Here is a 13,563-nt window from a genome sequence, read left to right on the forward strand (position 1 = left end):
TGTATTATAGTCTAGACAAGTTTGTGCATATGTGTGTAACCCAGGTTAAATCTGGGGGTATTGCTGATTGAGAATATCTTAATAGGGTGTTTGTCAACAGTTATCTACACTTACCTGTATCTCCCTTTTACTTTTACTCACCTGGAGAATGAAATCCGTTAATGTAGGTCTGCTGACAGCATCCATCCAATCTGGTTACTAAATGAATATTAAAGCTTATAAATAAAGCTTTTCTGTTATCAATGTAAAGCTGCTTTGAAACAATATATAGCCTATTGCAAAAAGCACTATAAAAATAAAGGTGACTTGACTTAACTTGATTTGACTTCAAACCATTTGCGCTACAATGTAAAAGTTTAGGCTAGGTGTCCTTAAAGAGATAGTTCTCCCAAAAATGAAACTTCTGTCATCATTTATTCACCCTCAAGTTGTTCCAAACCATGTGTGAGTTTCTTGCTTCTGTTAAACACAAATTCATTTCGAAGAATGCAAGTAACCGGACAGTTGACGGTGGCCAATCTGGCCATTGACTTCCATAGTATATATATATATATATTTTTTTTTTTTTTTTCCTACTATGGAAGTCAATGGCTACCGTCAACTGTCCAACATATCTTATTTTGTGTTCAGCAGAAGAAAGAAACTCATACGGGTTTGGAACAACTTGAGGGCGAGTAAATGATGACAGAATTGTCATTTTTTGGTGAACTATCCCTTTAATGAATGTTAAAACTCACATAAAGTACATTTTAGACAGTACATTTAGAGGATCAGTGATTTGTCATGAGAATGTCTATGGTAATGAGAACTGAAGACAGTGTCTGACAGTGGTTTACTGCCCCCCTGAGGCCAAACATGAAAAAAATGAACAGGATTTAAAAAGCCTTCTTAATACAATAAAGATCTATGTGCAAATTATTTAACAATCTCTACGCTTTATATATAGTGTGACAAGAAAAACCGAACCAAACAGCAAAACAGAACTTTTTGGCCTTTTAGCAGAGAAATTAGGCTAAATTTAAAAATGTTTTAAATATAAACATTATTTAATGTTTATATTAATATAATATAGCCTATACAAACCCCCAAATATAATAAATGTATATAATCAATGCAATATTTGTAAATAACAATATAACCAATTGCAATAATATAAAATGATAATTGATCATGATAAAATATAGGCTATTGTAAAATAATGAGCTCTACGTGCTGAATGACAATAAAGGCAGTGTAAGTGTGAATGTAAAGTGGCATTACTCGCAGCATCAGTGTCTCCTGGCCTGAGAACATGTTCTCTCGGTTCTCACGTCTGTCAGAGGAAGCAGAATCCCGCCTGTTATCATCATTTCAATACAGAGGCCTTGATTTACAGTGTCGCTCGTTTGTCGCTTTTATTGCGGCTCTTTGATGTGCGCTGCGCGAGACCCTTTGAAATGCACGAGCGCTTTCTGATGTAGAGTCACGAGCGCCGCTCTGACTCCCCGAAAACCTGCCGTGAGATTCCAGCGCCACATCATCATCATCACGGCCTTCATCACCCCAAACATCATCGTCATCACTGAAAGATGTCACTCAAATCATCATCCTCACTTCAAATCATTTCTCATGGTGATCATAATCAAAATCTCCCCTGATAGGCTATTATATCATCTTCATCATTTTAAACATGCCATGACACGTTAGCATTCTGATCATCATCACCATCATAATGACCTTCATCACATTTTTGCACAGGTATGCCTGTTATCTTAATCATCAAGTAAAGCATCCTGGACGGTTCGGGTCAAAATTTTGACCTTTAGCCTATGTGAAATGTAAACGCTCTTAACCTGCCAGGCACTCGAGCGCGCGCCAGAGTCTTATATTATAATCGAGATGTGGCGTCGGAGATAAAGCGTCGATAGCGGCATTCGGGCCTTCAACTATCTATGTTCAGCTCTCTGTTGTTCAGGGTGATAGGACTTCCGGCCAGTCGGCGGCACCTGTGTGTGCGCGTGCCATAAATCAGCTCAGGTGGGTGTCCCGGCGTGACGTCAGCGCTGGGCAAACAAACGCGCGCTCGCGAACGCTCAGGCAAGGTGAAGTTCAGTTAAAGTAAAACTTTCAGCTCGCTTGGAAAATGTCCGTGAGCTTCCTGCTGGACACGGCCATGTACGGCAACCCCGCGAGACACCTGAACCTCAGCCACCAGCCTCACCTGAACGTGTACCCGTCCGCCCCGTACTCGGACTACAGCGGGTACCACCCGGGTCCTGTCCTCGGGAATGACCTGCATCACACCGGCAGCTCGTGGAGTCCCGGGTTCGGCCCGGGTTCGCGTGAAGAGTGGCCGCCGCTCTATGGCCACGGGACGGGTCACTCGCTGCCGGTTAACGGCGTGGAGGTCAACAGCATTCCGCCGGTGGATCAGGCGCTGCTGGAGAGAGAAGAGCCGCAGGACTGGATGAGACGCGCCGCGGGTCCCACCGGGAACACTGGTGAGAGATCAGCACCTCTCCTGACCCCTAAACCCTCCAGTGCTCAATACTGGCTCACATCACACTCTTTCACTTCCTCTACACGATCCAAAAATACCATGCATCAGTTCCACCTTGGAGGTCTTTTTTTAGACATGTATGATATAACTTGATGCTTTTGTGAAATATACAGTACAGTGTTTTTGGACAATACCATTGGTAATACCATGTTTTATAGACATTCATCTTGGAAATACCATGATATTTTATGCTTTTATTGAAAAAAAAAAACAACAACAAAAAAAACAATAGTCTACAGTGTTTTTGGACAATACCATTAGTAATACCATGCTTTTGGTTGCGCTTTATTTTAAAGTATGTGCACTTACTTGTACTCACAGTGTACTTACAGTACTACCGGTTAATATAAGATAACTACATTAAGGTTAGGTTTAGGGGTATGTTCAGGGTTAGTACCTAGTTATTATTAGCCAGTTATTGTAATAACTATAATAAGAACATAGTATGTACATGGGGAACAGTACTGTAACATAAAGTGCTACCATGTTTTTAGACATAAATCATGATAATACCATGTAATTTGATGCTTTTATGAAACAAACCATAGTAATGCAGTGTTTTTTAGACAACAGCAAAAAAATTTTGGACAATACCATTGGTAATACCATGTTTTTAGGCATGCATAATGGTAATACCATGTAATTTTGATGCTTTTATGTAATGCACTATAGTTGTGTTTTTAGACATGTTCCCTGTGATCTCATGCTTTTTGGAAATATATCATCGTAGTACAGCATTTTTTAGACATGCATCATGGTAATACCGTGTTTTTGAACATATAAAACCATGTTATTCTTTAAAGTATGTTGAAGTACCACCTAAAAACCATGGTTTATGAATATGGAAATCATACAGTAACATGATCAAAACTGCTACAGTATAATCACCTGATACCATTCAATGCACCATTTTAAGACCACAGAAAGTGAAAGTTTAGCTTACACATATCTAATACTCTGAAAACCTGCTCCTTTCTGCATGAACAGCATTTTAGGTGTGCTAACTTATATTGTGCTGTAGGAATAGTTTTGCTTATTGTGACCTACAGTCACATCTGATTTATATACGGATCAGTTTATGAATCAGTCATGCTTAAGGCCTGTGGTTTACAGCTGAGAGATCAAAATACCAGCATAATTCATCCGTTTGATCCTTGATGTTCTACAACATCTGGAGATCTGAAGGAGCGTGTAGTTGAACAGTCAATAATAGATGTTTGCGGCCTTATCAGAAGTGCATTATGGCTAATAGTTTACCAAGTGATAAACTAATCTCTTCTGGGAATATTTGTGTAAATGTGTCACACACAATCAGGTTGGCACAGTTATAAAGCTCAGACGGAGCGAGACTCTTAGAGATGTTCACATTTCATTTAGTTCTAAAAGATTTGTGTCGCATGAAACACAAATCTTTTTAATGGCCTGGATTTGCATCTTTTTAATGGTCTGGATTTGTTGTTTTTGCTAAATCATATTTGGCCTCCAAATCTAATTTGATCCATTTCAATTCAAACCTATTTGTATAACACTTTTCACAATATATATATATATATATATGTATTGTTCCAAAGCAACTTAACAATGAATAATTCATATTAGTGGTAAATAAATATATGTAAAAATATAACGGTAAATAAATGGGTGTATAAGATCAGTCTTATTTTTTGTCAATAACAATGAACTGCAGTCTGTGCATATTTCTTAAACAGACCAAAAGGAGGAAATGAAGTCACGCTCATTAGTTTTGTCTTCAGCTTTCAAAGGGCCGTTGTCTAACACTGTTGGACTAGATGCAAATGTGGTCATCGTGTTTGACTGTTCAAATGTTCTGATATCATCACATGAGCAGATTATAGACCATGTGACAAAAACAAATATGAGAATGTTCAGGAAATACAGCTGGCAAAAAAATGAAACGCTAATCTGAACTGGTTTAATTTTCCACTCTACTTTTTCCTTAGAAAACACACACGTGTACCAGTATAACTTATCTAAATCACTTTACTTATCTCAGTAGTGACATACTGTTGACTTCTTTTGTTTTTATATAGAGTAATGATAATGACAACAGATTAACCCATATCCAAACCCTATCCCTAACAGAATGCATTTCATTTATTAGCTTTTATTTTACGAAAAAGTATTTTTCACTCTTTTAAATATAATCCATTGTTGCCCCCTACTGGACAACAGTAATAGGCGCCTAATGCTTCTGACGTGTTGCGATAAATAGGACTTTATTTTGATCTTTTATAATAATGTAGGTATTTACCACTCCATATTCTGACAAAATTTCTATCTATTATTGAATTGAATCCTGGCACAGTTGACTCCTTCACAGTTTGCTTCGAAAGCAGACCAGTGATCTGTTTACTGTCCGTCTATTACTGAGCTTCCTCACTGAAAACCTCATATTACTGACTGATCTGGAACACGTGATTGGTTTCAACAGAGTTTGATGTCAGGATGTTGCTAAGAACATTACACAAAAGAGATATTTGTTAAAATAGACAGTTTTAATTCAAATTATCTGCTTATCAATACATTTCAGTATCAGAGAAATTATGAGTATAATCAACATTTCCCTTGCCTCGTCCGCCATCTTGCATTTTTTTATTTTTATCTGAGCTCATCACAATGAATTATGGGAATTAAAAACTGCATTCGAATTTAGGCAAAATAAGGTTTTTGTGGAAGACAGCTTAACTTTTGCAAGTGACAGGGTTACTAATATTATAGGTAACTAAGACTAAAACTAAAACCATAACTTGAATCGTTAAACGTACAGTATGTAATTTTTTCGTCGCTAGGGGTCGCTAACCTCTTTACAATAAGTTTGATGACGCAACATTTGCTAAGAATTATGGATCTTGTCGTCAACGTCAAGCCGACCCATCTAATAATGTTTATGGATGACTGAATACATCGATGCTTTTATCATGACTGTGATATGAAGCAGGTCGGGATTGCTAAGAGACAGCTATCAGCTCCACACGCGACGCGAGTCCCGCGGATATAAAAGGAATAAGGACATTTCATTCTACCGAACTACAGGCAAGTGCAGAATTACTACTCACAGGTCAGTTTATTAGACAAATTAAACTTGTGAGGTAACGCAGCGCTGTTTCACTTGGTCTAACATTACACTATCACACTAAACTGCATTTGAATGTGTTGAAATTAATGTGTTAGTTTGTCTGTATGAGACTAGCAGTAAGCTAGATCAACATTAGAATAACATACAGATCATATTCTAACATTTTATCATTGTTGAACTATATAACATTGATTAGTTTTATGTAAATGTGCTCACCTGTTTAATAAAGTACATGTAGGAGCGGTCGAAGTCTCGGACGTGGAGCTCTCGGCATCTCGAAAACACCGCGCTGATATTGATTCTCGTTTTAGTTCTCCTTTTTTATCCAAAGTCTGCTTGCCATGGTCCATAATGTTTGAACGAAACAACAACAGCGTGCAAATAGACATTACGAACTACACAGTGGTCCACGTCTGTCGCCTTGGTTACTATCAGAGGGCTCTGGTTCATAGCTCTGGTTGCTATGGCAGTATGAGCGGAAACCAGGGAGAACGCGGATATGACGCCATTGACGGCGACAAAACGGAAATAAAGAAACGGGACGTGTCTTCGGATTAAATTACAAATTTCTCCTGGTTTGAAAGTTGTTGGAAACAGTCGGGATAATGTAAGTACACAACTAAATAAAAATGAAAATATATAACATAGATATAGTGATTTTTGCTATTTTTAAAGCAAAAAAGTTACATATTGTGCCTTTAATTGAAATAAAGTAAATGTTAACTGAAATAAAATGAAATATAAAATTGTAAACTTTTTATCAGCTAGGTGCCAAAGCAACATTTCTAATTACCATTTAGTTGAAAGTCACCATGAAATAAAAAAGGACAAATTCTTAATTCAGTTTCACTTTTTTTGGTGGTCCCTTTAACACATTCTGTTGACTATAAGTAACGTTGCACCTACATGTCTATTAACTCTGATTAGAGTGTTAGTAGACTATTAGTAGACTAGCAGGGTTAAAATAAGTTGACATGTGGTCGTCTGTTGGGGAGCATCAAAGTAAAGAGTTAGCAGATATTAAGCAGCCAGTCGGTGTTTGGTGTTTTTAGCCCCCAACGGCGCCTTCCAGGCAGCGAGTGGATGGGTAGGTTTAAGGTTGAGGTTAGGGTTAGCTGCCTGGAAGGAGCCATTGGGGGCTAAAAACACCATCGAGCCAGACAGTCTACTAATAATCTAATGAGAGTTAGTTGACATGTAGTTGCAAAGTTACTTATAGTCAACAGAATGTTCAAAAGGGACCATCAAAATAAAGTGTTTCCCTTAATTCTTATTTTATGGAATAGTGCAGTATATATTATAAATGATTAATCCGTGCACATCATTATAATTATTTTTTTAATTCATGTGCCTCGTGATCTTTAATTAAAGTAACTTCCCCTCCCTCTTGCATCTCATCTCTTCTCTTCTCTGATGATGTGTTTACTGGTGTGAGGGCGGGGCAACCTGTCACTCACATGAGATCCACCAATAGCAAACCACAACCAATCCAATCAATTCCCCACGGACAAAATCAAGTCCCGCCCTACATTTGTTCTTGTTTGAGAAGCTGTTTGACTTGGATATACATCACACAAGGGAAGAAAAGACTATTGCAACTTCTGTTTCATATACTGTATATATATATATACACACACACACACACACACATATAAAATAATACGAAAATAACACTGGTCTGTGATGCCTTAAAATACAGTCTAGGTAGGCAGCACACTAGTATTTGTCAGATCTAACAGATACGCGCTTCTGTCTTTATCTGTGTGAACCTCTTCCTGCTATGTTTATTACAGCACATCATATGACTGTGATGACTTGTGTGTATGTGTGCACGTTATAATGAGGTTAAACACTGTAAACCCTCATTTACTGAGTGTACACTGATCCAAGTTTAATTTTTTTTGCCTTCTTATAACTGGTGTGAAGAGATAAACCACTGTAAAAATCAGTTAGCCATTTGAAACGACTACATTTTACGCCCACTTAACAAGATCTTCTGTTAGTTCATGAAGGCGGTTTTGTAATCGCTGTACAAATAATTGGTTTCCCCAGGATTTTCAGATGGTCATTACCAAACATATTATGTATTAGTAATGTCACAATGTTAATTTAAGGAAGGAGATAAACGAGAGCGCAGAGGCGCCATCTTTCGTACAGAGACACAGTGAGTCAGAGGTGTGTGATGCCATCGTGTATGAAGGTGGAGCGGTGTTGCTCAATGTTAGCTGCTCGATTATTCATCTGTGTCTAAACACAAGGCGTCTTGAGAGTCGAACGTCCTGTCGACAAAGTGAAAGATTTTGTGAAAAGCTAATAACGGCAGAGGCCAGTGAGTCTGAGGCGTAGGCCGCACCCTGCTGTGTGCACTGTGGGAGGACCGGAGAACACTGATAAGGGGACCAAACTCAGTGTGTGTGTGTGTGTGTGTGTTTACACACGTCAGCCAAAGCTGCTGGAGAAAAGGGAAGAAAACTGTTGAGAAAGAGTTTCAGTCTATGAAAACTGCATTGAGGGGCTTTCAGGACAGAGGTGTGCGGTTCCTTGTTGTTTTAGTATCATTGAGATACTATTATAAATATTTTAAATTATTTTTAATTTGTATATTTCACGTTTTCATTTTAGTTTAAGTTTTTGTCATTTTTATTACTTCAAAAAGAAAGTATCTTAGGAAATAAGTTGAGGTTATATATACTCTAGGTTTCTTGACTCATTTTTAAAGGACACAAAGGTCCAAAAAGGTTCTATATAAGGAGAAATGTCATGTATAAGGGGTTATTGTTTGTTTTAGAGTGATAAAGTATGTTTAGTAGCTGCTTAATTCATAAAACTTTAATTTAAACTAAATTAATTAATTAAAACTAAATCCATTCAATGGTGGGAAACCCCCAAAACTCTATTTCAGTCATGCAAGTTCAGCTCATATCTCTTTAAATGGGTAAAAATACTTTACACTTTACTACCCCATGAAGCCACGGGAGAGGATTTATGAATGAAGGTGAAGCGACATAACTGATGCTGGTATAGGTCACATGATAATGACAACATGGCGGATGTAACATACATTTTTAGCGGTTGTAAAGTAAATACTTATTCAAATATGTACCTACTGAAGAGAGTAGGCCTATGCGATTTTAACGACTTCTAACGGCAGCTGCAGGGACGCGTGACTTTACCAATTGGTGATTGGCCCTTTCATTTAGAAGGCGGGACTTATTCCGCCATATTGAGAGTCACACTTTCTCCCATTCATAGCAATATGAGTGCACCGTCTTCATATATATAAAGTTTTTTATATGAAGTGCCTGACAGAACCCTTTTTTCTTCTAAGAGTGTTTAGTACATCACGTAAATGAAAATATAGAGAAATATAGCTTTGGCAGCTAGCTGGAATAAAATGTTTACGGTTTTTTATATATATTTTTATTTTATTTCAAGTAAATATATATATATATTTTTTTTTTTTGTGTGTGTGTGATCTGATATCAGACACAGTCAGATCGATACAGACCAGCAGGAAATGCTGTAATAACACTGAATGCGGTGGTTTGGAGGAGAATTGAGGCAATATGAGTGAAATACAAATTGCAATAGCGTGAATTTAAGATTAACTAATGATGTACAGATTTCAAATTTACACAGGCATGCTGAGACAGAAATCTGAGTGTTTGTTGTACTGTATGTTTACTGAAGCATTTGATTGGACAAATACCTGATGATGGCCACATGTAGACATAAACACTGTATTTGACTGATGTTTATCAATGGAGAAACAAAGATGATGTAGCTTGTAAAGGTCGGTTGCAAAACTTCCACTCTTTTTGTAATTCACAGGAAGATTGAAATATATTTCCAAAGATCAGAAATCTCTCAAATGCACAGGGGTTTGTTCTAGATTTTCCTCAGTGCTGAAGGATTTGTTTATAACACGGATGCTTTAGTTTCTGGCCGTTATTAAACCCAAACTCTCACTTATAAACTTTTTATAGTGTTTTGGGGTCCTGAAAACGCAAACGTTTTTAAACCAGTTTCAAAGTGCACGTTTTTGAAAACGAGACAAAGACAGTTTTCTTTGTAAACTGCAAAAACACAAATTTGTGAAAGTGGTGACATCATGTGCATGCTTATTACATGCGTTGTGTTTCTCTACAAAGTGACATCGCCAACTACTGGCCTGGCAGCAGAATACAGCGTAACGGTTTAACGATCTACAACAAAACAGAGCGAGCTTTGGTGATAACTAAGCGAATATTTTATTAACACAATAGTCATTTATTGCTATAAATAACATAACATTTTTAAAAAGTTGGTCAAAACCGTACATTTACCATCGTTCACCAGTGCAACTTCCCGGCGCCATCTTTATTTTTTAGTTTAACCAGAGACAGTATTATTATTGGGAGATATGAGGGTCTGTGGCTATACCACTGAAGAAAGCGTTCACGTGTGCCTTGATAACCAATCATTGAATTTAGTTCATAGTTGTGCGACAGTCAATCACTGTTTGCGGAGACCATAGAAAAATAAATGAGAAGTGCCGTAAACTGAATCATACCTGTCCGTGACTTCTCTTATAAAACAATTCGGTGTAAACTCTAAAAATAGATCAATCCTGCAAAGAGCAAACATGTTGAAGATTAGCCGATGAGCTGTTGAGTGATTAAATGATAAGCCGTTTTCCCACAAAAGCATTGTGAAGACTGACATCCACTAAAAAATAACGGCCTCTAGTCTCCTTCCCTCTGTACCGCAGTGTTACGCTATGTTTTTGATAATCTTGGAGGCTTGCCTTAAAGCAGCTTTGGCTTAACTGTCACAGAATGAGAGGCAGAGGATTGTGGGATATAAAGGCAGTGAAGGATCCATCTATGCTGCCTTCAACAATCGAGCAGATGAAGGAACCTCAGGAGACATTAGATTCGGATGTGCCTTGATGCCCTCCTACCTTGAAATGCAGCATTTTTTAATTTATGACTTGTGATGCAGCCTAAATCATAATCACACGTGTTCATTGGTTGGCCAGAGGACTGACTGAGTCTGGTTTCTCACAAGGTTTTTTTCTCCATTCTGTCAGCTGATGACGTCTGGCTTCCTTGCCACCGACACCTCAGGCTAGCTTAGTTGGGGACTCTTAACATTCAACCATATTATTGATTTGACTGCACTGACACTATTGCATGAGAACTGAACCAAGCTGGTGGATGACATCACTGCTTTATAGATTAAAAATGAACTAATTTAATAACTGACGTCAATGACACTGTTTTCTTTTAGAGTTGCTGCACAGCTGAAATGATCTTTGTTTGTTTCCATTCAAGCAGATTTTCAGATTTTTTTTTTTTTTTTGTGAAAATTGACTCTGAATTCACTCTTATGAATATTTGAATATTGCATTTGGAAATAAAGCATCAAAGCTGTTTAAAGGTCATTGCAAATATCTGAAAAGTAAAGTTATATCTAAGAAAAGCTCTTGAGCAGAATTACGCAGATTCAAACACCTGCGTTGTTACTTTCTACATATCGTAATCACATTGACACAGTTTAAGTGTGACTTAAGATTTAAAGTGGGGTAAGACGAGGCTGTCTAATGTCAGAACGCGGTTAACGCTAACAGAACATCAGGCAAACAACATCTCAAGAGGAACCAAAAACTGTGAGAGGAATAGAAAAGTGGTTTACCACAGTGATATTCTTCATCAGCCTCTGTAGAGGAATATTCACGTTATTAGTGCCAAAAGTGTCTTGGATGGTGACAGATTATGAAAACAGGAACTGAGATGTCATCTGTGACACTTCCTTTTTGACACCCAAACGCTTCAACAACATTTTTCATCTTTCTATTTATTTTGTATATACTCAATTTATAAATGCCCCTTTTAACAAAAAAAAAAAAAAAAAAAAAAACCAATGAATCGATCATGTATTTCATCAAATTATAGATATTTTAGATCGCTGGGATTGATTTGTTCTTCAAGCTGCACAACTCTAAACTAAAAACCAAGAACACAAATGTTGTGCAATTCTGAAAATATCAGGGGATTTTCAGCTTAATAAGTCATGGGAAGTTTTGTTTTAGTGCATTTTTCTATCCACCACTTCAATATTATTATTTATTATTTATTAACATTGAAGTTCCATTGAATTTTAAATGGTTCTGTCAGGCACTTCATATATAATTAATTGATTAATATAAATAAATCAATTCATTTTTTTACATTTTTTTATTCACTTTTAATTTTAATAACATCTCCAGCTTGTAAAGATACTTTATCACTAGAAAATTTTAAATAACCCATTAAACATGAAATTATTATATAATAAGTTAAGACATTTCTCCTTATATAGAATTCTCCTTTAAAAGAATGTCTTTTAAAAATTTCTCCTTATAAGACATTCTCCTTGTTTCTCCTGCCCATGACTTAATAAGCTGAAAATTATTATGCTCTTTGTGAATAATACAAATTGCAGTTTTTTTCTCATTGGAGATATTTGTATACAAATAAACATATTTTAAATATACTAATTAAATTAAATGGATAATAATACTCTCTATAAAATATATATATTTTTTTAATTCAGCAACCACAACTGAATACGACAATTAAAAAGAGAAATATCCCTGTTGTGCCGGCAGGAGGGAAGACGCGGACGAAGGACAAATACCGAGTGGTGTACAGTGACGTTCAGCGCCTGGAGCTGGAAAAGGAATTTCATTTCAGCCGATACATCACCATCAGAAGGAAGGCGGAGCTTGCCGGAGCCCTGAGCCTATCAGAACGCCAGGTGGGTCATTAACCCTCAGAAAGAGGAGGTTAAATGAACCTGCAAATTCATGCCGTCTGATTAAAGGGCATAATTAGATAATTATGGTGATATGTATATAATGGTACACAGGAAAAACACCAAAATTAAATGTACTACATTTCCTAGAAAAGATGATAGCCATTAGTCAGTTTTCCATTTAGTTATTTGTATGCACATTTTGGTACATCTCATAAAAAACACTGGATGTGAATGCCAAGATGCACATCAATTCTAAAAATGCACATCAAACCGTATACACTCATTTACTCAAATCCCTCGATGAGCAATAAAAACCCAAACACAAGATAACATGACATGCGTTCATTGAGAAATAAGAGCCACAGTGGCTTCGCCGATTGCAGCAACTTCCATTTTTATTACAGATATTTTGCGCCAATTTCTCAGGAAGTGATGATTTTGTTCTCTCGAACACATGGGATGGAAACGCTGCTTCATTCGCAGATGTTTTTTAGGCAATATTCCATTTCTGAATTCGTAACTTTTGGATAGCAAATGCCTTTTTAAAATCACATTAATTATGTAGAAACTGAAGAAAAAGCATGAACATCCATGTGTCACCTTAAAATCAAAACAATTATATTGTTTTATATATATAAACAGACAAACAGTTTAAGAAGACCATCTGCAACTAGTTAATCCGGTTACACTTTATTTTAAGGTGACGTAGTACTTACTCAAATAAGTAAAGAGTAATATTAATTAACTACGTTCTTTCTATAGAGTTACGGTTACGGTTTGGTTTAGGGTTAGTTACTTGTAATTATGCATCATTTACTGTTATTACTATTGTAAGTACATGTAGTAACGTGTAACTACGTCGCCTTAAAATAAAGTGATAACAAAAATCATTGCAAAAAATAGCTCAGAAAAGTGAAATTAGTTCAGACTAAAGCTCCGGTAATTTAAATCTAAGTATTTAAAAATCAATTTAATTTATGATGTAAATAAAAAAAAATGCTTATATACTTAGAATTAGCTCTAATGAGAATATAAAAAAAAATTATATATATATATATATATATATATATATATAAAATAACACACACACATACACGAGTACGAGTAGATGGGATGTGTCTACTACAGCTACTACAAAAGTATATAT

General features: G+C 36.5%; 1 protein-coding gene across 1 annotated transcript in view; it reads left to right on the plus strand.

The window, feature by feature from the left end:
- Positions 1 to 1,189: 1,189 nt before the first annotated feature.
- The window catches only part of cdx1a (caudal type homeobox 1a), a 15,864-nt gene continuing 3,490 nt past the window's right edge, over positions 1,190 to 13,563 (plus strand). Inside the window, exons 1-2 of the mRNA XM_084430674.1 lie at positions 1,190 to 2,480; positions 12,268 to 12,416. Of these exons, the coding sequence (XP_084286800.1) occupies positions 2,123 to 2,480; positions 12,268 to 12,416 (507 nt within the window). The 5' untranslated portion in view covers positions 1,190 to 2,122. The remainder of the gene's footprint in view (positions 2,481 to 12,267; positions 12,417 to 13,563) is intronic.

This window comes from Rutilus rutilus, assembly GCF_951802725.1.
Source record: "Rutilus rutilus genome assembly, chromosome: 14".
Taxonomy (NCBI): domain Eukaryota; kingdom Metazoa; phylum Chordata; class Actinopteri; order Cypriniformes; family Leuciscidae; genus Rutilus; species Rutilus rutilus.